This window comes from Salvelinus alpinus, chromosome 25 (assembly GCF_045679555.1).
Source record: "Salvelinus alpinus chromosome 25, SLU_Salpinus.1, whole genome shotgun sequence".
NCBI lineage: Eukaryota > Metazoa > Chordata > Actinopteri > Salmoniformes > Salmonidae > Salvelinus > Salvelinus alpinus.
In genome coordinates, this window is record NC_092110.1 from 38,541,784 (window position 1) to 38,567,316 (window position 25,533).

Here is a 25,533-nt window from a genome sequence, read left to right on the forward strand (position 1 = left end):
TAATCAGTCTCTTAAACTCACACTCACCAGCACATCTTACTTCACATTCATCCTCTCCTTTCCTGCCAGGGGCCACTCTGCTTCACATTCATCCTCTCCTTTCCTGCCAGGGGCCACTCTGCTTCACATTCATCCTCTCCTTTCCTGCCAGGGGCCACTCTGCTTCACATTCATCCTCTCCTTTCCTGCCAGGGGCCACTCTGCTTCACATTCATCCTCTCCTTTCCTGCCAGGGGCCACTCTGCTTAACATTCATCCTCTCCTTTCCTGCCAGGGGCCACTCTGCTTCACATTCATCCTCTCCTTTCCTGCCAGGGGCCACTCTGCTTCACATTCATCCTCTCCTTTCCTGCCAGGGGCCACTCTGCTTAACATTCATCCTCTCCTTTCCTGCCAGGGGCCACTCTGCTTAACATTCATCCTCTCCTTTCCTGCCAGGGGCCACTCTGCTTCACATTCATCCTCTCCTTTCCTGCCAGGGGCCACTCTGCTTCACATTCATCCTCTCCTTTCCTGCCAGGGGCCACTCTGCTTCACATTCATCCTCTCCTTTCCTGCCAGGGGCCACTCTGCTTAACATTCATCCTCTCCTTTCCTGCCAGGGGCCACTCTGCTTAACATTCATCCTCTCCTTTCCTGCCAGGGGCCACTCTGCTTCACATTCATCCTCTCCTTTCCTGCCAGGGGCCACTCTGCTTAACATTCATCCTCTCCTTTCCTGCCAGGGGCCACTCTGCTTCACATTCATCCTCTCCTTTCCTGCCAGGGGCCACTCTGCTTCACATTCATCCTCTCCTTTCCTGCCAGGGGCCACTCTGCTTAACATTCATCCTCTCCTTTCCTGCCAGGGGCCACTCTGCTTAACATTCATCCTCTCCTTTCCTGCCAGGGGCCACTCTGCTTCACATTCATCCTCTCCTTTCCTGCCAGGGGCCACTCTGCTTAACATTCATCCTCTCCTTTCCTGCCAGGGGCCACTCTGCTTCACATTCATCCTCTCCTTTCCTGCCAGGGGCCACTCTGCTTCACATTCATCCTCTCCTTTCCTGCCAGGGGCCACTCCGTTTCAGCGTCACTGATATAGAAACAGTGACGCTGCGTGCAGTAGAGACAAGAACACATTCTGTATCCTCTGTCTTAATTGTAGCTGTGAGTCACAGGGCTGGCCACAGGGCTGGCCACAGGGCTGGCCACAGGGCTGGCCACAGGGCTGGCCACAGGGCTGGCCACAGGGCTGGCCACAGGGCTGGCCACAGGGCTGGCCACAAATGCACATCAGAGTAGCAGAGATGGCCATTTGTTGTGGCCTGATGGACCCCTGACAGGCAGTGTGGAATCAGAGAGCTGGTAAAGGATATTGAGTGTGATCAGAGGGAGGGAACATACATCTGTACAAGCAAAAGGCTCTCGGAGACATTTACAAAGAGAGCACAAGTAAAAAGGGGTAATAAAATAATCAGCCAATATGCAGCACTGCCTTCAGGGAGCGAACCAACAGAGCTGCTAAAAGTTTTGTACAGGCATCAGTACGGCTTTGAAATGAAAATTGATGGCTGTGACTTACATTTTATCTTGTATATACCTTTTCAGCATTTGTATACATTATGTGTTAATGTTGCTGTCTATATGTTCAAATCTTTCTGTTATCTGACTTGACACAACTGAACCTTCTGGAATAATGTAATAATTATGATACTGTAATAGTGATGCATTGGAGAGACGTTTTTTTAGTGAATAGCGTTTAGCCACCTATTATGCAAATATTTTACTTATATATATTTTTAATTTTTTATTATAGCATTTATGTTACTTGCCTCCCATCATCTCAGTCAGCACTCATTTACCACTAGTGTTCCATCAGCTGATGCATGATTGGCCCTGTACACAATGGTAGTGGAGACGCTGTAATGTAATGTAGGAGTGTGTGTGGAGTCTTTGAAAACCCCAAAGGAATCAACCCACCACACTAGAGTAGTGCAGGTTCACCTGAACATTAAGGCCAGCTAGGATGATACAACAAATGTCACATTATAATAGACTCTCGCAATCGGATAGCTTGTGGTAGTAGGAAATAAAAAATAAAAAAAGAAGTCTCCGTCACTTCTCTGGGGAAAAGGGTCAATTTATGTGTCACATCAAAGCAGGCAGCTCAACAGAGGCAACAAGACATTGTCAAATACCAATTTACCTCAGCTAATAGTGCCTCTGAGCGGGCTAGGCAACGACACGCCATCTTGATCTGCAATCAGCATACTTAAATGAAGTCAGGAGTGCTGCTGTGGTCCCCGACAAATACGATCTGACCACAGACCAGCTGAGAACAAATTCCCTCAGTAAGAGTGGCCCTGTTCTGTCGTCATCCACTGCTCCGGAGGCAGTGACTCAAGTACCCTAAAGGGGCTATGGGACTCCTGGCTGAAATGACATGTGGAATCATTTCAGTCTGTCTTCTGTGTGTGTGTGTGTGTGTGTGTGTGTGTGTGTGTGTGTGTGTGTGTGTGTGTGTGTGTGTGTGTGTGTGTGTATATATATATATATATATGGTTTGTTAATCTTTATAGCAGAGCTCGATACTGAACACACAAGACAGGCTGAAATGATTCCACATGTACCCGCAAAACACCAGTCTCAACGCCAACAGTGAAGAGGCGACTCCGGGATGCTGGCCTTCTAGGCAGAATTGCAAAGAAAAAGCCATATCTCAGACTGGCCAATAAAAATAAAAAGTTTAAGATGGGCAAAAGAACACAGACACTGGACAGAGGAACTCTGCCTAGAAGGCCAGCATCCCAGAGTTGCCTCTTCACTGTTGACGTTGAGACTGGTGCTTTGCGAATACTGTTTAATGAAGCTGCCAGTTGAGGACTTGTGAGGCGTCTGTTTCTCAAACTAGACACTAATGTACTTGTCCTCTTGCTCAGTTATGCACTGGGGCATCCCACTCCTCTATCTATTCTGGTTAGAGACAGTTTGCGCTGTTCTGTGAAGGGAGTAGTACACAGCGTTGTACAAGATCTTCAGTTTCTTGGCAATTTCTCGCATGGAATAGCCTTCATTTCTCAGAACAAGAATAGACTGACGAGTTTCAGAAGAAAGTTAATTGGCCATTTTGAGCCTGTAATCGAACCCACAAATGCTGATGCTCCAGATACTCAACTAGTCTAAAGAAGGCCAGTTTTATTGCTTCTTTAATCAGAACAACAGTTTTCAGCTCTGCTAATATAATTGCAAAAGGGTTTTCTAATGATCAATTAGCCTTTTAAAATGATCAACTTGGATTAGCTAACACAACGTGCCATTGGAACACAGGAGTGATGGTTACTGATAATGGGCCTCTGTACGCCTATGTAGATATTCCATCATAAAAAATCGGGCAGGGAGAGTGGCGGGCAGGGAGAGTGGCGGGCAGGGAGAGTAGCGGGCAGGGAGAGTAGCGGGCAGGGAGAGTAGCGGGCAGGGAGAGTAGCGGGCAGGGAGAGTGGCGGGCAGGGAGAGTGGCGGGCAGGGAGAGTGGCGGGCAGGGAGAGTGGCGGGCAGGGAGAGTAGCGGGCAGGGAGAGTGGCGGGCAGGGAGAGTGGCGGGCAGGGAGAGTGGCGGGCAGGGAGAGTGGCGGGCAGGGAGAGTGGCGGGCAGGGAGAGTGGCGGGCAGGGAGAGTGGCGGGCAGGGAGAGTGGCGGGCAGGGAGAGTAGCGGGCAGGGAGAGTGGCGGGCAGGGAGAGTGGCGGGCAGGGAGAGTAGCGGGCAGGGAGAGTGGCGGGCAGGGAGAGTGGCGGGCAGGGATAAAGAAACAAAGTTCAGCTCAGGACTGTGGATTTAAACCCTACCAGGCTTTGAATGCCACTGAATGAATCCCTAGAACACCTAATCCTAACTCTAGAAGACCTAATCCTAGAACACCTAATCCTAGAACACAACTAAACAACGTTCTTGAAAACTTTAGATTCTTGCCTCACCTGTGACATTTCTGATTCTCTGTATTCTAAAAAAGTAAAAACATGAGAATTTTCTCTGCAGATTGTTGCTGATTTGACTGATCGACTAAAAAAGGTCACTGAGCCATCTCAAATATGCGGTTAACACTCTGCAATCATCATGACCCATTCACATCATTATTACTACATATATATAGGCATTTCTGCCTTCTCTTACCCATCTTGATGTTATGGCTGCAGCTGGAGCAACCTGCATTATAGCAGCACCCCCTGCTGGCGAGGGTTGTTACTGCTCTGTAGGGGTAGCGACTGATTCTGCAGGGTTCTCCATAGCAGTAGACCGGGTGGGCGATTCCTGAGGGGTGGGAGCCGGTCGGGGACAGCAGCTTGGGACTCTGGACCCCACCAGGGCACAACGTGATGGAAGCCACAGAAGAGGGTGGGTAGGGCATGGGGCTGGAGCTCATGGAGGTCATGAGGGTAGAGGAGGTCTCGCGGTGGGCAAAGTGGACATAATAGCCTGAGAAACATGGGTAAGGGTGGGGGCCTATGGTCAGGGCATGTGGGTGGGCAAGGGAATGGGGAGAGAGGAGGTAGCCCTTGGAGAGCGAATGCTCCTCAAGTTCGTCGTCACCGAAGCTCTTTTGGCCAAGGAACAGGGCCAGTCGGCGGCAGTACTCCCCCGACCTTTCCTGGGAGCAGCAGCAGAAAGGAGGAGTCGCCTGGGTCTCGACTGGCTCCACCACAGACTTCATCGGGTAGCCAAGCAAGGATCCACACTGGAAGTCAGATCTGATGGAGCCATTACCCCCTGTGGTCCCCTCCCACTGGGGTTCTGGGTGGAAGTATTCCCTTTTACAGAGATTACAGCATCTCTGAACCAGCTGCGGCTGGGCCTGGGATTGCCTGTGATGGACTTCATGACGATGTCGTTTCTTTAGCTTGATCCTCACTACTCCACTCAGCTGGTTGCAGTTGGTCTTGGCCCCCCGGTGTTTGGCTTTGAAGGAGGTGCTGGTGATCTTGAGCAAAGCAGCCGCATTGAGGCTGGCCTGACGCCGAGGGGTGGGACCGTACAGACTCAGCAGACCCACATCCTCCATCTTCATAGCCTTTTGGTATTTTTTGGAACTTCCAGTTCCACAAATGTCTGATTTTGCCACCTTAGCACCACTTGGGGTGTTATGGCCCAAAATGATTGCATCCTTTGCCAGATTCCCATTGGAATGTAGCTTATTTGCGAGTCTGGACCCTTGCGGATGTTCTCTGTATAAGAGCAGACTATTCACAGCCTCCGCGTTGAGAGAGGCCAGCCTCCGTCTGCGAGGTTCCGCGACAGGTAATGTGCATAACACTTTTGATTGATTGTTTGGTTCCGGCGCCAGCCGATAGGCTTTGCAGGTCTTTTGTCTAGACTTGCAGGGCTTGGTCCTTCCATGCAACAGGCTATGGCTCCCTTCTTCTTTGGTCTCTATTGGAGCTTCCAAGCAGCTCTCCTTGTCCTCATCACCGCTTGCCTCCAGACGAGTGAGAAGGACTCGACAGTCGAGGCTGTCCCCCTCGCATAGATCCAGCTTCCTGCCCTCCTCCTCTTCCCACAGTTCATTGCTCTCCTTCACACTGCCTCTCTTTACCTCCTTGGGCCTCCCTCTTTTTAGTTTTAGCCGGGCTCCCCCCACCATGGCCTCCGCATGTGGCAGACCTACCTGCTCCCAGGAGTCACTGGGGCGGTATCTGCATGGGTCATCACATCCCTTCATACAGACCCTGGGGGAGGAGACCAAGAAATCAATACATGGGAAGAGTTTTTTTTGCAAAAACCGACATGACAGTGGATGAATACCTTAATAAGAAAGTTTGGCTCAATACAGTTTTTATTACGGCCATAAAAAACAGCTATATTTTATCTGCTGAAACACTGATGTGGTTGACCACATATTAAACCTGTAGTAGAAACGGTTAGCACAGAGGGGATATGGGTTTCAAAAAGTAACAAGGTCAGAAAGATACCGCTGCTGACTGACATACGATCATATCGATGGAGGAATTACCACACACACACACACACACACACACACACACACACACACACACACACACACACACACACACACACACACACACACACACACACACACACACACACACAGTCATATTTCCAGGAAATCAAAATCTTGCCCTTATCCTATTGTGCAGATCCAAGTGATTCATCAAACAAGCTTCAGATACTACTTTATCTACATCCTCACAGAATACATTGCAATAAACATTTAGCTCTCAGGAAATACAATCACACTCTAGTCATAATGTCTAAGAGTGGATTGTCATTCACAAATCGGAAAATCGCCACTTTCCACATTGGCCATTCATATCTAAGACTCCCGGATTGAAGTCGTTTTTCCCAATACTGGCTGCACTGAAATAAAACCTAAAACCTGAAATGACCCATAGTCTTCTGATGACTTGCTTTCTCTTACGGCACGTCATCTTCTATCATACTATGAACATATCATAAAATGGGCCTATCATCAATCTGCAACCATTCAAATGTTGGTGTGACTACTACCCACTGAAATCAATGAGGGAAAACCCCCATAACTCTAAACTAACTAGTCACCCCCCCAATTCATTGGTTTGATATCATGAGGCAGTGGGAAATTCTTATGACATGAACGGAGGAGGTTTTATTCACACATCCAAGACATAAACATCCCTACCTTACAGAAACCCAGTCTGCCTTCCTATTGATGTAGTTCTGTTATTCCCACAAATCAGTTAGAACAGAAGTACAGGAGACCCCCGTCTCTATGCCTCATTTTTAGTCATTTTATTTAATCTTTATTTAACTAGGCAAGTCGGTTAAGAACAAATTCTTATTTACAATGACTGCCTACCAGGGAACAGTGGGTTAACTGTCTTGTTCAGGGGCAGAACGACATATTTTTACCTTGTCAGCTCGGGGATTCGATCCAGAAACCTTTCGGTTACTGGAACAATACTCTAACCACTAGGCTACCTGCCGCCTCATATGCATGATTGCTACCAAACACAAGTGGCTTACAGATCTGGGTTCTCTCAGGTACGAGCTTTGGAGTGCCAGATAAGTGGGGTTTGCACTTTTGGAACTATTCCATTGAGTTCATTGTGCCAAACAAGCTCAATCAAGCGCAGTATTTGAAAGAAACTGAACTGAACACAGGTCTGGTCCTTTTAATCTTCACAATATCGTTTCACTGGTTTCCTCCAATCTTTCAGAAACAAATAGCAACCTTTGCAAACCCACTACAGAGTCAAGATTAGAATAAGATAAGACAAGAAGAAGAAAAAAATAACTTAAAAACAGAGCCTGTGGTTTTGGTAATATTGCTTTAAAAAAAAAGGTTTATGATCATTTAATTTACAAATCAATACTAAGATGTGTTGAAGAGAATAATCCCCACAAGTATTAAGAGCATAACCAAATCAAAATGTCATTGTTCTTCTAAAAACAAGCCAACTCTATACAGGATTGCTTGTTCTTTCTTACGTATTTTCCTATTCTATAGCAGACATACGTTTTAAATGACAAGCACAATAACGGTAAATCGACTTGATTCTGCAAAGCATTTTTAGCCTTGCACTTCCAAACATCCCACAATTTGGTCGGCCATTATATCCTGTGGACCATGAAATGTAATACACGAGAAAGACTAATTTAATTTACAGATAACGAGAGAACAGAAGGAGACACACATTGCGTTTCTGTCTATGGATATCAAATCAAGTTGCTTCATTGGGATACGACAGAAGGCTATGCAATGGATCACGTGTAACTGAAGCACATTGTTTTCTACAGACACGTTATATTGAGAAAGGGTCAAACTGAATAACTTGGAGTAAGAAAAATATATTTCTATGCTAGGCCTATAGCATCTAAATAATATTTTATCTTTCTTTTTAAAATTATTTTACTTTCAATCACACCAAAAGTTGGTGTTGGGGAAATATTTGCCGTTTGGCCACAATGATTGACCAACACATTGCAAGTGGATGGTGACAAATAGCCTACTGCTGGATAAGGAATAGCCTAATAATCTAAAGGTATCATCGTGTAACCCACAAAACCTGCCCTAAACTCAAATAATACTGAGAGAGAGAGAGGGGCAAAATACCATGGATATGGTGAGGGAAGCGACCTTACGCTACAGTGCAATTCCCATAGGGCGTAAAATCAATGGAATCCATATCATCGCGTTCCGTATTATCACCGTCCGGGTTTATCAGATTCATTTATCACCATGATGAGCACGAGGCTATAAAAACCACGAGATCGGCAACACACATTATGATTAACTAAATAACTCATATGGGTGTTCATTATTACTAATCGAATATGTCATACTTTAAGGCAGTCATTATGGTCTGCCCAGAAACCCAAATTATGAGATTGATAATGCATTGGCAGAATCTGTTCTGAATTATTGAGTTCCGTCATCGACATGGGATATTCTAACAGGATGACAGGCTGTGGTATAATATCAGAGGTAGGGGTTCAGGTGGATGCAGACGAGGAATAACTATGGTCACTGACTAAGCTTAATAAAGCGGTTATAATCATGTTATTACTACGTATTTTGCACTCAATTAGGATTTACATTAAATATGACGTATATGCGCTATGCAATTTTACCTTCGGTCCAGATGGACGGTCGGTTTGAGTCCACTCTTAATTCAGATTACACCTTTTTATAAATTATGACCAGAGTCGACGTTTAATTTAGAAAAAAAACGAGCGCCCAATAGAGACATGGTAAAACGGTGACCTACTTCCGAAGTAGCATGCTGGAGATAGAATCCATGCGCTGCATTAAGAGACTGCTGTTGCGCTGGGACATCGAGTAAAATATCGTTCCAAGAGCTACGATTTTTCTCAAAAGATTCCTATTATCGAAGTTTACCGAGGTCAAAATGAACTGCCAGTAATTGCAATATCGCTCTGTTCTACCTTCAACGATCAAGTTTTCTCCGACAATTAAAACTTGCTGCATGAATAAAAACCTGCTTCACGACACTGCGGGGCCCTGGACTATGAAACAAATCAATATCAGGCGGAAACTTTGTTACAAAGTCTTCCTTGAATCAACCCCAATCGGAAAATCTCCAAACTAAATGTAAACCAATGACAACGACGGTATTGCGCGTCTTTGAAATCTAGGTTGTCCAATCAAAGTCTATTTCCTCCATGGGATGGAACAAATTCAGTTCAGGCTATCCAATGTCCACCTATCAAAACAATAAAACGGTGAAATACATTTCAAATCAATATCCTGCAATGAAAGTATAGATCTCATTAAACCTATATGAGATCCATGCCTCTTTTGCTCCTATTGCTTTGAATAACATTCTGAACATCCACTAGGTTATTATAGCTTTCTTCTCAACCATAGTAAACATAAAGGCTCTCTTATATTTGCCTGAGGACTCAGAAGTGAATCATTTCACTGCTCCATCTTCGCTGCATGCTTCAGTCTGAGACTGCCATCATTGAAGTCGTTTGTGGTGAAGTCGTTTGTGGTGAAGTCAAAATGAGGGGGGTGTTGTACAATACAAAGTAAATCAGCGATTGGATCATCTCTAACCAATCAAAGTATCAAAGACAATGATGACTTAATCTGGATCTAGCCCAACCCATCGGTTTCTGGGATCAATCAGAATGGTTAGAATGCGTTTGCATTCTAGAAATAGTCGGGGAGGTACTCGGATCCCGATTTATTGTGGAAAAGAAACTGACGTCCGTGGGCGTGGCCGAGCGTTTGCCCGGAGTTAGGTGTTTGGGTAGCCACGCAACTCTGATATATTTTCACACTTCAAGTAAATGGTATAATGTTGAGCTAATAATTTTAGGCTGAGACAACTTTATGGTAATTTTAGTATAATGTTGGCATCATGTCAAAAATCACACTTATTGGGGTAAATCATAATTGGTCTCATCAATATTCAGTTTTGTAGTGTATGATAAACAGCTGTAAAAGGCCTCATGTCTGATTTAATGGAGTATGAAAACGGCTAAATACAGACAGCAGAGAGCTTGACCCCCTACACTGAATCAGCACCTAAATTGCATTCTGAGCACTTGCTCCTCACTTAGCATGATATTTAACACCTAAGCCTTTCCTTTCTGACTGGAACCAACTTTAACAATGTCTTTGTGCAATGGTTTTTAATTACAGTATAGATTAATTCTGACTCCAGTTTTAATGGGACAATATCAGGCACCAATTCCCCTATTCTGAATATGAACAACAAACATCTTCCTCATATCTTCAAATGAGTCATACCTGTTCATTAAAGCGAATGAGTCATACCTGTTCATTAAAGCGAATGAGTCATACCTGTTCATTAAAGCGAATGAGTCATACCTGTTCATTAAAGCGAATGAGTCATACCTGTTCATTAAAGCGAATGAGTCATACCTGTTCATTAAAGCGAATGAGTCATACCTGTTCATTAAAGCGAATGAGTCATACCTGTTCATTAAAGCGAATGAGTCATACCTGTTCATTAAAGCGAATGAGTCATACCTGTTCATTAAAGCGAATGAGTCATACCTGTTCATTAAAGCGCGAATGAAGGAAATAAACAACTGATACTAAGTGGCCTATGTGTCATCAATATGAGTCAGAAACATTTATTTTTGTGTCAAAATTGACTACAAAGTGTAAATAGGATAAATTTGTTCATAAATTCAGCGAGTTCGTCAGGACTTACTTGAGGGTTAAAAGAGTCGAAAAGAATTTGGTTTGAAATATACTTAATTATCAAGGGTAAAAGTCTAAATGATTTCACATTCCTTATATTAAGCAAACCAGATGACAGAATGTATTTTTATTATACAGATAGCCAGGGGCACACTCCAACACTCAGACATAATTTACAAATGAAGCATTTGTGTTTAGTGAGTCCACCAGATCAGAGGCAGTAGGGATGGTCTCTTTAAAAGTGTGTGAATTTGACAATTTTCCTGTCCTGCTAAGCATTCGAAATGTAATGAGTACTTTTGGTTGTCAGGGGAAATTTATGGAGTAAAAAGTACATTATTTTCTTTTGGAATGTTGCGGACAAGTAAAAGATGTAAAAAAAATATGAATAGTAAAGTAAAGTACATTTACCCCCAAAAAACTATTTACTGTAAGTAGTATTTTAACTTAAGTACTTTACACCACTGAAAACCTCTTTGGCAAAAATGTCTGAATGATTTACAGATTTCTTGAGTTAACTTCGATTCATTCCGACTATTTTGAGGAAGTGATACTGGCTTTGTTACTACGGTGTCTAATGGGGGACAAACATCAGTAACTGCCACATTGAATTGCATCCCCAAGACTGAAATACATTTTTCCTTAGTGAGCAACAGAGAAACACATGCGGAATAGGTACATTCAGTTGCTCTTTAAGCTCCAAGCGGAAGAAAATGGACTGAAACCGCGAGGGACTACAAATCAACATGGATCTTTCCAATAAGAAACTTTCATTTTTATTTTCTGTTGAAAAACCTTTTCCATTGCGTGCCTTAATGAATGCAAACCAAGTGCCATGAGATAAAAAATTGTAATTTAGCATCCCGTTGAAACAGTGGTGTAAAACTACTTTAATGATGTACAACTTAAGTAGTTTTTTGGGGTATCTGTACTTTACTATTAATATTTTTGACTACTTTTACTTTTACTTCACTACATTCCTAAAGAAAATGATGTACTTTTTATTCCATACATTTTCCCGGACACCCAAAAGTACTCGTTACATTTTGAATGCTTAGCAGAACAGAAAATGATCCAATTCACACACTTATCAAGAGAACATCCCTGGTCATCCCTAGTGCCTCTGATCTGGTGGACTCACTAAACACACATGCTTCATTTGTACATGATGTCTGAGTGTTGGAATGTGCCCCTGGCTATCCGTAAAAAATATATATTGTGCAGGTAAAAAAAAAAAAAATTGTGCCGTCTGGTTTGCTTAATAGAAAGAATTTTTAATTATTAATACTTTTACTTTTGATACTTAAGTATATTTAAAACCAAATACATTTTGACTTTTACTCAAGTAGTATTTTACTGGGTGACTTTCACTTTCACTTGAGTCATTTTCTATTAAGGTATCTTTACTTTTACTCAAGTATGAGAATGTAGTACTTTTTCCATCACTGCTTGGAAACAACTTTCATGATCACTATAAAGCAGCATAGAGAGAGAGAGAGAGAGAGAGAGAGAGAGAGAGACATGACACCAATTTGAGAAGTTTACAATTGCTTCAAAATCAGTTAATAAAGTACGGTAGTGTAGTTACTACTTCCAAAGTTATTTACCATTAATATTGACACAGCATGTCAGGTGTTGAATGCTTGAATGTACAGAAGACGTACACAAACTTCAAACTGTTTGATGCTTGCCATGAACTCAACAGGCAGCAAATGTGAACATTCATTTGTACACGTTCGTGTGCACAGATTTGTTAGATGACAGTTCACAACCTCTGTTCAGATGGGAGATGACACAGGAAGTCTAGTTAGCTTCAGCTCATCTTCAAAGAGCAGGGCAAGATGACAGTGACAGATGGAGCTGAGAGAGTGAGCGAGTGAGAGGAGACTTGAAACTAACCACTGTGTGTGTGTGTGTGTGTGTGTGTGTGTGTGTGTGTGTGTGTGTGTGTGTGTGTGTGTGTGTGTGTGTCTGTGTGTGTGTGTGTGTGTGATTGGAGAATTGAAACTAACCAGTGTGTGAGTGGAGACTTGAAACTAACCAGTGTGTGTGTGTGTGTGTGTGTGTGTGTGTGTGTGTGTGTGTGTGTGTGTGTGTGTGTGTGAGAGAGTGAGAGGAGACTTGAAACTAACCACTGTGTGTGTGAGTGAGAGTGAGAGTAAGAGTGTGAGAGAGAGCGCGTGAGTGAGTGTGTGAGAATGAGTGAATGAGTGAGTGAGAAAGAGTGAGAGAGAGAGCGTGAGTGAATGTGTGAGAGTGAGTGAGTGAGTGTGAGAGTGTGAGTGTGAGAGAGAGTGAGTGTGAGAGAGGGAGTGTGAGAGAGAGGGAGTGTGAGAGAGAGAGAGAGAGAGAGAGAGAGAGAGAGAGAGTGAGTGAGTGTGTGAGAGAGGGAGAGTGAGAGAGAGGGAGAGTGAGAGAGAGGGAGAGTGAGAGAGAGGGAGTGAGTGAGTGAGTGTTTGAGAGTGAGTGAGTGAGTGTGGGAGAGAGGGAGAGTGAGTGAGTGAGTGAGTGTGAGAGAGTGTGAGTGAGAGAAAGAGTGAGTGTGAGAGAGAGTGAGTGAGTGTGAGAGAGGGAGAGTGAGAGAGTGTGAGAGAGAGTGAGTGAGTGTGAGAGTGAGCGAGAGAGTGTGAGAGAGAGAGTGTGAGAGAGAGAGTGATTGGGAGTCTACTTGCGGTCAGCATTTTAGATCTCATCAACTCACATGGACATTTTTCAGTTACAACCTGGCCCTTTGTTGACAGCTTTTCTACGCCAGTAAAAAAGGTTGACATGCCTCTCAAAAACCATCAGGAACAATGGACCTCTGACTAGTAGGGTCTGTCTTTCCGAAGATCTGAAGTGGGGAGGTGCCCAATGTCATGCATCTGTCACTTTGAAGGACACTTTATGCCATGTGCTCTGTGCTTTTCAGTGAAAGATAAGAGACATACAAAACCCCTCGGGGGGTGACAGCGGCTGACTCCTAAAACAGGAGTTACTGTCCCTCACCATGTAAATACTCAAGTGTGATAAGAGAGAAGCCAGGGAGCCCTTCAAATCTATTGCAGCTGTGGATCCACCAACAGCTGACGTTGGTTGGTTTCAGTGGCCGTTTTCCTCGGGAACAGACCAGTACATTTCACAGCTGACGTTGGTTGGTTTCAGTGGCTGTTTTCCTCGGAACAGACCAGTACATTTCACAGCTGACATTGGTTGGTTTCAGTGGCCGTTTTCCTCGGAACAGACCAGTACATTTCACAGCTGACGTTGGTTGGTTTCAGTGGCCGTTTTCCTCGGGAACAGACCAGTACATTTCACAGCTGTGGTATTTGGCTTGAGTCCAGGTAGTGGCTGCTGTGTTTGAGGTTTGTAGCGTGGCCATATGAAACAAGTTATCCTCAACATTAGAGCAAGTTTAACAACTGACAGCTTTACATGTGACTTATTAAACATTCCACGCTGGTACTAACTTCATTCAGGCATTACTATTTTGCACCATTAGTGGAAGCAACTTCGATGCCCTTGGGCGTTTTTATTATGTGTAGGGGACATTAAAAAAAAGTTTTTGCTTTCTGGTATCACAGCAATGTAAATGCTGTTTGTGACTGAAGGTGGTTCTCATCTTCAGAGAGGAGTTAATTACAAAGATAACCTCCGGGCTGTCATGTTAGATCTTTTTTTATCACTAAGCACAAACTCTGTTTGTGATATCACCAATGATAATCTTGACACTCATAGAATTAGATACAATTATAAGTCATCTATTTGATTAGATGATCTGCAGAAGTATAACTGGACATAAGATTTCTTTAATGACTTGGTGGCAGCAGTAAGGTCATTTTCCAACAGGACACCATGAGACTCCGTCCATCATAGACACTGAAGCGAATTCGGGGTGTAGTCCCCGATTGGGACTCGAACCAGTGACGGTCAACCCAACACCTCGGCCATTATGCCAAGAGATCCAAACCTCTTGACGAGGTCACTATGTGTTGGGTTAGGGTTGCTACATTTGTCACCACATGAGAGTCGTCTATTTTAGAACGTCACACCAGCAGAGATAAACCATCAATGGGCTTCTCTTCCCCTTTAAATTATTTTTGAATGACTGCCCTTGAAACAGGCTCGACCTAGAAAGCTAACCATACAGTTTGTATTTATAATTTATAGTAGTGTTGGTTCCATGATTCATGAGCTGAAATAAAAGAACCCACTTGTTCCATACTCACATAAAGCTTATTTCTCAAAAAATGTGTTTACATCCCTGTTAGTGAACATTTCTCCCTTGCCAAGATAATCCATCCACCTGACAAGTGTGGCATATCAAGAAGCTCATGTTTAGGCAAGACAGTTAAGAACAAATTCTTATTTACAATGACAACCTAATTCAGGGCAGAAAAACAGACTTTTACCTAGTCAGCTCGGGGATTCGATCCTGCAACCTTTAGGTTACTGGCCCAATGCTCGAACCACTAGGCTACCTGCCACCCCATTAAACAGCATGATCATTACACAGGTGCACCTTGTGCTGGGGACAATAAAAAGGCCACTCTAAAATGTGCAGTTTTGTCACACAACACAATGCCACAGATGTCTCAAGTTGAGGGAGCGTGCAATTAAAAATAAATGTAAAAAATATTGTCACGTGTCAAAATTACTGTGAAATGCTTACTTACAATCCAATCCCTTAACCAACAACGCAGTGAAGAAAATACCTAAAAAAAGTTATAGAAAGTTACAAATAAGTAAAGAACAGCAGTAAAATAACATTAGCGAGGCTATATACAGGGGGTACAGATACAGAGTCAATATGCGGGGGCACCGGTTAGTCGAGGTAATATATACATGTAGGTAGAGTTATTAAAGTGACTATGCAAAGATAATAACAGATGTGTGTGTAACCACGTCAGTCAAGGACCTCCACATCTGACTTCTTAACCTGCAGGATCGTCATTATGCATTTGGGTCCCAAGGTTTTTATATGACCAATCATATCAAGTGGTTCCAATGACGAATTTTGACGCGAGCCACCTTGCCTTGTGGCATGCTTCAACAAAGATGGCTGACAAAACATTACGGCGGAACCAATTGTAAGTTGCAATAATGTCATAACGAGTCAAGCAAAAATGTACAATTGAGAGGAATATGTTAGTTAATGTAGAGAAACGTTTGTGCAAATTTTTGTCATATAGTTAATTTACAAAAATCGCTATTTAGCAAGTTATCTGACTAGCTAACATTAGCCAGCTAGCTAGTGTTAGGAGAATGCATTTGTAATTCGTGTTGCTTAATGTTTTAGGGACTCCTGAGAAAAGCAGAAAACCAGGATGTCGTCTTGGGAAACAGTGGATGTAAAGAATCTAGCTAGCTAAAGCATTTACTGCAAATTGAATGTACAATTGTGTAAGCTTGCCTTGCAATGCAGCTGAAGTAACATAGCTAGCTAACCATTTACTTGCTTACTGTGTAGTGGAGGATAAAAAATAACTGTATACCTATGGATGTGTAGCTAGCAATAGTATGTAGCCGATCTGTGTATGGACCCTAAAACGTTTGGTATGAATATTAGTTCAGAACCTATCTATGAACCTCAGCTATCATAGTTGTTGTATCGACTTCAAGTCTGAATGGCATTAATGAAGCCTATGGATAGAGTAGAATATAGTAACTTTATTGTGCCATCCTATATACACACACATGTACTGTAGTTATTACCACGCATGAGATTCCCACATTGTAGCCTGTACAATGAATATATTCACTGATCATGTACTCTTCCTTGGCAAATAAAGGTGCGGTTCAGGTATGAATCTCTGAGACATTTTTCAGTCATATCAAACTCCATTATTTTAATGATGCTGTGTCTGTTTTGACTGGAATGATGCTTAGAATTCCATAAAAAAATGTATCCCTTTTTATTTTACCACTACAATCTGTTCATCGGGCGAAACTGGAAAAAACAACTTGTGTAGAAAGTAAACATCCGCACCTCGATGGTGTCAATTGTGCTTATGTTCGCGTAATGAAAAAGTAGGGAAAAAATAAAAGCTTCCGACTATTTCTGGTCTAGCGATCGATGACAAACGAGCTCGCTGCCCAGACTTAAATAATTACAAAGAGGAGATTCTCCTGATTAAAATGGTGCCCATGTGACAGTATAGCTTCCGTCCCTCTCCTCGCCCCTACCTGGGCTTGAACCAGGGACCCTCTGCACACATCGACAACAGCCACCCTCGAAGCATTGTTACCCATCGCTCCACAAAAGCCGGGGCCCTTGCAGAGCGAGGGGAACAACTACTTCAAGGTCTCAGAGTGAGTGACGTCACCGATTGAAACGCTATTAGTGCGCACCCCGCTAACTACCTAGCCATTTCACACCAGTTACACCCGACTTGAAAAAAATCTAAATATACACATTGCGAGACATTTTCCCGATAGGAAACAATGGGAAGACCGCAGAGTTCCAATATTATATATTATTTTAGTTGTTTACATTTGAAATACAAAACAACGTGAGCAGGTCTCATTGCCAACAATAGCGAAGCAGGCATTGTGACGTTGAACAATAAGTTGGGAATAGAACGTTCGGAAGGCGAGTTGGTGCCACGGTGCTCAATAGAACTAATAGAAGATGGCAGGGTGAAAAATGCACTAAAATAAGGTATTTTCGCGATTACTTCAAAATGACGGCAAGCAGCTGGGAAATATGGTCATATTATGAAACTGGTCTCCACAGCGGATGCAATGAACTAGTTATCAGAAAAGAACGTTGTTAAAAATGTTATATGTCCAGCCTACTATCTACACGGATTTCAGAGCACTCTCGTCTGAGTGTACCAGAGCGCAGAATAATTACTTTACGAGCTGGTGTCAGTAAACGTTGGGAAATAATGTAATTCAATTGTTTCCAGCAGCACATTTACAGTCACCAACGCTCTGGTTAACACGAAAACTGCCTTACCAGCTCTGCTAGGGTGAGTAAAACGGTCAGAGTTGTCTCATTTGTGTCTGGAAGTAGCTTACCAACGTTAGCTTGGGTGCTTGACTGCCGTTGTAAGGCCAGAACCCTCAAAGGAACCCTAGTCCTCGGCCCGAAAGTCCAGTGTGCGCTCCGAGAGCGAAACGGTCTGAATTTACAAACGGAAAATTTTTCTCTGAATGGAAACACCATAATATTAATCAAATTCATTAAGCCAAATTTCTTAAAATCAATCCAATATACTATGTTATTACAAAAAAGGTTTTAAATTCTCTGGTAATGCCAATACGGAATACCATCAAATGCTTCTCAAAGATGCCCTCTGGTGGTCAAACTAGCAATAACTTGCAGTAACAAAAGATTTGGCTGAGAATTTAATTATGTGCCACAGAATGCTGCAGCAGCATGCAGCGTGTGCAGCAGTCTGCCGCAACTTTTAAAGGAGGAACCACTGTACATGCTCGTCGTCCTCACCAGAGTCTTGACCTGACTGCAATTCGGCGTGGTAACTAAATTCCGTGAGCAAATGCTCACCTTCCATGGCCACTGGCATGCTGGAGTAGTGTGCTCTTCACAGATGAAACCCCGGTTTCAACTGTACCGGCTAGACAGGGTGTATGGTGTCGTGTGGGCAAACTGTAACTCAGTCAAATCTTTCAAATTGTTCCATGTTGCGTTTATATATATTTTATCAGTGCAACACAATAAATAGGAATGAGCTGCCAGTGCTTTACTACTGTATGGCTTGGAGCTAAGAGGACCAGTAAAGGCCATGACAAGTTATTTCAGATACTAATATCTCAAGATTGAAATTGATAAAAAAAAATAAAAAAAACACATTCCCCTAAACTGATAGCGTGATTGAAGAAAAAGGTATGAGAATAAATTAGCAAAAAAATAAATAAACGATGGCTTTAGTCTGCTAGTTTTTTTTAGTGCCACTACCAGTGAGAACAATAGTGTACTCAGTGAAACGCTCAGAACTTCATAGATTACTCAGTCATATCATTGCCAGTCAGTCATATCATTGCCAGTCAGTCATATCATTGCCAGTCAGTCATATCATTGCCAGTCAGTCATATCATTGCCAGTCAGTCATATCATTGCCAGTTAGTCATATCGGTTCTACACAAGATTTGATTTGATTTGAATACATTTCTCTCTGGACGTTCTGTAATGCTGCACCCTTTAGAACAGATCCCGATGCTGAGCATCCATGTGACCCATCCGCATCCATGTGACCTATCATGTGACCCATCCAGCTCTGGCTGTGTTACACAGGCAGCCCAATTCTGATATTTTGGTCAATTATTGGCAAAAGAGCTGAGCTGATTGATCAAAAGACCATTTAGTGGAATTCAGACAGAAAACGCCACGTATTTGTTTAACCACTTATTAGAAAGTAAATGACAATACATTAGGTATTGGCATTAGGCTCTGCAGTTTCAGGGTAGCTCACTGCCATAGCAAAGGTCAACCATTACAAAAGTATAGCCCAAACAGGTGGAGCCTGGGGTGGGGAAACAGAAAAACAGACACGCATGGCGATGGCGAGTAACGCATGTTACAGCAACAGCATGTCACCAAGAACCACCAGCGCATTGTGGCCATCAGAGGATCTGCAGAAACTGGTCAACTAAATGAACTGCCATGTTAAGGTAATGTGATGAATCTAACTAAATAGACCTCCATGTTAAGGTAATGTGATGAATCTAACTAAATAGACCGCCATGTTAAGGTAGGGTGATGAATGTAACTAAATAGACCTCCATGTTAAGGTAGGGTGATGAATATAACTAAATAGACCTCCATGTTAAGGTAGGGTGGTGAATCTAACTAAATAGACCTCCATGTTAAGGTAGGGTGGTGAATCTAACTAAATAGACCTCCATGTTAAGGTAGGGTGATGAATGTAACTAAATAGACCTCCATGTTAAGGTAGGGTGATGAATGTAACTAAATAGACCTCCATGTTAAGGTAGGGTGATGAATATAACTAAATAGACCTCCATGTTAAGGTAGGGTGGTGAATCTAACTAAATAGACCTCCATGTTAAGGTAGGGTGGTGAATCTAACTAAATAGACCTCCATGTTAAGGTAGGGTGATGAATGTAACTAAATAGACCTCCATGTTAAGGTAGGGTGGTGAATCTAACTAAATAGACCTCCATGTTAAGGTAGGGTGGTGAATCTAACTAAATAGACCTCCATGTTAAGGTAGGGTGGTGAATTTAACTAAATAGACCTCCATGTTAAGGTAGGGTGGTGAATCTAACTAAATAGACCTCCATGTTAAGGTAGGGTGATGAATATAACTAAATAGACCTCCATGTTAAGGTAGGGTGATGAATGTAACTAAATAGACCTCCATGTTAAGGTAGGGTGATGAATGTAACTAAATAGACCGCCATGTTAAGGTAGGGTGATGAATGTAACTAAATAGACCTCCATGTTAAGGTAGGGTGATGAATGTAACTAAATAGACCTCCATGTTAAGGTAGGGTGATGAATGTAACTAAATAGACCTCCATGTTAAGGTAGGGTGATGAATGTAACTAAATAGACCGCCATGTTAAGGTAGGGTGATGAATGTAACTAAATAGACCTCCATGTTAAGGTAGGGTGATGAATGTAACTAAATAGACGTCCATGTTAAGGTAGGGTGATGAATGTAACTAAATAGACCTCCATGTTAAGGTAGGGTGATGAATCTAACTAAATAGACGTCCATGTTAAGGTAGGGTGATGAATCTAACTAAATAGACCGCCATGTTAAGGTAGAGTGATGAATATAACTAAATAGACCTCCATGTTAAGGTAGGGTGATGAATCTAATTGGTGCAACATCAGCTGATGCAAACACTGAGGTTTCCTGTCTGACCTGGCTTTGCTTCATAAAGATCAGAACTGGGCTGCCTGTGTAAACGCAGGCTCTGCTACCTCGGCTATTAAGTTAGGGGCCAACGATCGTCCACAAAACAATCACATAGGGTAAGGTCAGAGTCTTATGGCTTCCATCTGCTCAGTAATCAAAACAAAACCATCTCAGATATTCTTGTTGCTCAGTGTACAACTGCACAATATTGCATCTGATGTCCAAAGACCAAAGAGCACTTTTGCCACATGAACTCTTATTACTATCCAAGTGCACAGATTCTTCTGCTTTTTCATGAATTGCATATTTAAAAGAGGATTATTAATTCAGAATAAAGAGAGAGACAAAGCAGGCAGTGTAAGTAACCAGCAGGGCACTTTGTAGAAGAAGACTTCCTGTATGGCTTTATGCTTCCATTCATGGTGCATTACAAATAGGCTCTGACATTTCTGGAAGCTACTGCAAAGTGACATCTTGTCACAGCATTCACATAACCCATTCGCTACATTTCATTAAAAGGGGCAATCAAACAATAAAGTGGTCACCCCGTCACCGTTTTGGTTAAACTTCTTATGGATGTGGCTGGAGAAATGTAACCACTCGCCAATTCATAGACGGGGCTATGGATGCAAGGACAGACCATCCATGAGATCAGAATTATAGCTTTAACCATGTTAAGGCTATAGAGTGTTTGTTTACAATTACATTGTATACAAAACAATTGAGTAAAACAAGCTTATATTTTGGGTTCTGATGGTCTTAGTTTATTTAAAAAAGGTCCAATGCAGCTGATTTTAATCTCAATATCAAATCCTTTCTGGGTAACAATGAAGTACCTGTGATTGTTTTCAATTAAAATTGTCAAAAATTAACAAAAATGTAGCTAGGACTGTCTGTGAGTGGTTGGAGTGGGAAGGGGAAAACTGAAAACTAGCGGTTACTAGCAGAGAGGATTGGAACTCTTTCTCATTGATCTATTAACTAAATTTACCACCTGGCTAAAACTCCATCCCAACAAAACAGGCGGAAACTTTGAGTGTTCTTTCCAAACAACTCTTACACTAAAAGGGCATTACCATAATTTTCATAATTTCACAGCATTATTCCAACCTCATAGTGTGGAAACATATAAAACACAGGCAAATTAAATTTTTGAACTGCACTGGGCCTTTAAGTTCGAGGCATTTACAAGTTATATTCTTCAAGAATCAATGAGTTTATATCACACATTTAAAAGTAAAAAAATTGATGCAAGAAGGGACTGATTGTTACAGAACTGATTGTTACAGCAAACATGTTTTGTAATACAGTGCATTCGGTAGGTATTCAGACCCCTTAACCTTTTCCACATTTTGATAAATTACAGCCTTATTCTAAAATTAATTAAATTACTTTTTTCCTCATCAATGTACACACACACAACACCCCGTAATGACAAAGCAAAAACAGGTTCTGAAATTTTTGCTAATTTATCAAATACTGAAATATGACATTTACAGTTGAAGTCGGAAGTTTACATAGACCTTAGCCAAATACATTTAAACTCGGTTATTCACAATTCCTGACATTTAATCCTAGTAATAATTCCCAGTCTTAGGTCAGTAATAATAGGTAATAGGTAATAATTATTAGGTAATAATTCCCAGTCTTTATATTTGCGTACTATCGTTTGTACAGATGAACGTGGTCCCTACAGGCGTTTGGATATTGCTCCCAAGGATGAACCAGACTCGTGGAGGTCTACAATTTTTTTTCTGAGGTATTGGCTGATTTCATTTGATTTTCCCATGATGTCAAGCAAAGAGACACTGAGTTTGAAGGTAGACCTTGAAATACATCCACAGGTACACCTCCAATTGACTCAAATTATGTCAATTAGCCTATCAGAAGCTTCTAAAGCCATGACATAATTTTCGGGAATTTTCCAAAGTTGTTTAAAGGCACAGTCAACTTAATGTATGTAAACTTCTGACCCACTGCAATTGTGATAGAGTTAATTATAAGTGAAATAATCTGTCTGTAAACAATTGTTGGAAAAATTATGTGTCATGCAAACAGTAGATGTCCTAACTGACTTGCCAAAACTATAGTTTGTTAACAAGAAATTTGTGGAGTGGTTGAAAAACGAGTTTTAATGACACCAACCTAAGTGTATGTAAACTTCCGACTTCAACTGTATATGCTTACACTGAGCTGCTTTGAACTCGTGTCACAGCCAAGAACAAATCAGCCAAGACCTCAGGAAAACAATTGTAGACCTCCACAAGTCTGGTTCATCCTTGGGAGCAATTTCCAAACGCCTGTAGGTACCATGTTAGGCCATAATGACCATCATTATGTTTGGAGGAAAAAGGGGGAGGCTTGCAAGCCGAAGAACACTATCCCAACCGTGAAGCACGGGAGTGGCAGCATCATGTTGTCAGGGTGCTTTGCTGCAGGAGGGACTGATGCACTTCACAAAAGAGATGGCATCATGAAGCAGGAAAATTATGTGGAAATACTGAAGCAACATCTCAAGACATCAGTCAGGAAGTTAAAGCTTGGTCGCAAATGGGTCTTCCAAGTGGACAATGACCCCAAGCATACTTCCAAAGTTGTGGAAAAATGGCTTAAGGACAACAAAGTCAAGGTATTGGAGTGTCCATCACAAAGCCCTGACCTCAATCCTATAGAAAATGTGTGGGCAGAACTGAAAAAGCATTTGCGAGCAAGGATCCAACAAACCTGACTGAGTTACACCAGCTCTGTCAAGAGGAATGGGCCAAAATTCACCCAACTTATTGTGGGGAGCTTGTGGAAGGCTACCCAAAACGTTTGACACAAGTTAAACAAATTAAAGGCAATGCTACCAAATACTAATTGAGTGTATGTAAACTTCTGACCCACTGGGAATGTGATGATAGAAATAAAAGCTGAAATAAATCATTCTCTCTACTATTATTCTGACATTTCACATTCTTAAAATAAAGTCGTGATCCTAACTGACCTAAGACAGGGACATTTTACTATGATTAAATGTCAGGAATTGTGAAGAACGGAGTTTAAATGTATTTGGCTAAGGTGTATGTAAACTTCCGACTTCAACTCCTTGTGTCCATCCTCAAGCCTACTCCGAAGGGCTTGATGTCACTGGACTTTCTGTTCTCTCGCCAGCCACTCAAACTCGAGTCGCAATAACTCAGCCCGAACACTGCGCATGAAGCGTCAAAAACAGCTGATACAAACGATTGCAGGAAAATCCCCCCAAAAAGTGCGATATTTATTAAGACATGTCAGGTGTATGAGACTCCGCGTGTAGATATGAAACACGTTACCGTACAGTTGCAAAGGGATGTAGTTTCATCCAATTACAGACCCTCAAACTGCGAGGCGGCTACGGATATCGACCTCAATTACACTAGTTACTGCCATAACCATCGCAGGAGAAAGAGAATATGAAAGGAGAGCACTTACCTGCGGACGGTAGGCTACATGGACCTCGACTCACTTCGGAGTTTTTCTTTTCCTTTTTTTGTTATTTCTAATTATTTTTACATAACATCGTCATCATCGTTTTTTTTTATGTTGACGTATCACATGTTGCGAAAACATGGAGTTTCTTAAAGGGCCATGGACATACAGTATGGTGAATTCAAGAAAAACTGGGACATCATGAACTGGGACAGTTTAATCCTGACGTGTTTATTTCTTGGTTTGACAATTGAAAATCACAACTGTTGTTACTAAACCCTTGCAGAGGAACCACATGATCAAAATCACATCATTTAACTGTTGCGACATAAAGGGGGTCAAAGCGAGCTTCTAACAGATCGCTCACCCTGCGTAGCACATGGTGAGATCTTAAGTAACAGCTTTTTTTCTGTTTTGATGTTAAATTTATAAAAAGGTCAGAAATATTGCACTGGGAAAAATTGTGATGTAAATATGCATACTATGTACTGGTGCATCAAAATAAAAAAAGTTGCCAATATTGTGTTTCAATTTTGTAATCCCGCATTACCAGCCATAGTTAGTTAAAGTAGGACAGCAAGGAGTAGCTAAAGTGGGACAGTCTTATAGTCTTTTCCAATGTAGGAAAGAGATCCAGTTTACATTAGGGAACCTGTAATTAGATTAGACAGGGATCTGGTTCTTGTAGTACTGCTATCTTGCACCAAGCAGAACTATAGTAGGGAGAATTCAGAAAAAGTGGGACACTTTTTGCATTTCCCGTCTTCTGTAACCTCATTTGACATCTATGCAGCATATTAGCCTAACACGGGATACATTTCTGAAATCCTCAATATGTTTCCTAATCACACAAAATGTAATTATCATTGGGGTACTATTAAGACCATCCCAGTTTATCTAACCTGCTGTCCAAGTTTATCAAAATGTGAACTGAAAATATGGCTTTGTCTCAGTGTACACAAATGAGTGGCCTCTTGTGAATATGATAAACATGTGTCCTTGTTGTGTGATTAGGAAACGTCTTGAGGATTTCAGAAATGTATGATGTTGCGATAGATGATAAAAGAGGTTACCTAAAACGGATCTGCAAAAACGACTTGTCACTCACATCACACCTATCTGAGGCTGTGATTGACAAAAATGTGGATGCATGGAAAATGTACATGTTTATATGGGATACTAAATGTATTATACTTAATGACATTTATATAAGTAAAAAAAACTCAATCAATCTACACACAATACCCCATAATGACAAAGCAAAAACAGGTTTTTAGAAATACCTGCAAATAAAAAACAAATAGCTTATTTACATAAGTATTCAGACCCTTTGCCATGAGATGGGTCAACATAGGGTAAGTGGCTTGGTTGAATTGTCTTGGAAGTCTTTCAAAACATTACAGTAAAAAGTAACGGTTGCTATCTGGCCTATCTAGGGGAATTGGACTGTTCATTAACGGTTGATAGGGCAAATAGCATGATGATTCATTTTGAAGACTGTTGAGATCCAAACCGCCTTCAGCCATCTGGATCAGGCAGGGCTGAGTCATTTCACGAGAGCAGAGAGGTCGGAAATAGGA

The 25,533-nt window shown here is 41.9% G+C and overlaps 1 protein-coding gene across 3 annotated transcripts in view; it reads right to left on the reverse strand.

The window, feature by feature from the left end:
* Positions 1–24,128, reverse strand: part of bahd1 (bromo adjacent homology domain containing 1) — a 29,367-nt gene extending 5,239 nt beyond the window's left edge. Inside the window, exons 1-2 of one of the 3 annotated variants that reach the window (XM_071366757.1) lie at positions 23,957–24,128; positions 4,150–5,699 (exon numbers count right to left, since the gene is read on the reverse strand). In XM_071366757.1, coding sequence (XP_071222858.1) covers positions 4,150–5,692 — 1,543 coding nt within the window. In that variant the 5' untranslated portion in view covers positions 5,693–5,699; positions 23,957–24,128. Of the gene's footprint in view, positions 1–4,149; positions 5,700–8,601; positions 9,068–23,956 lie in introns of those variants that run through there. The other 2 variants (XM_071366755.1, XM_071366756.1) reach the window with 2 other exon arrangements.
* Between the last annotated feature and the right edge of the window lie 1,405 nt (positions 24,129–25,533).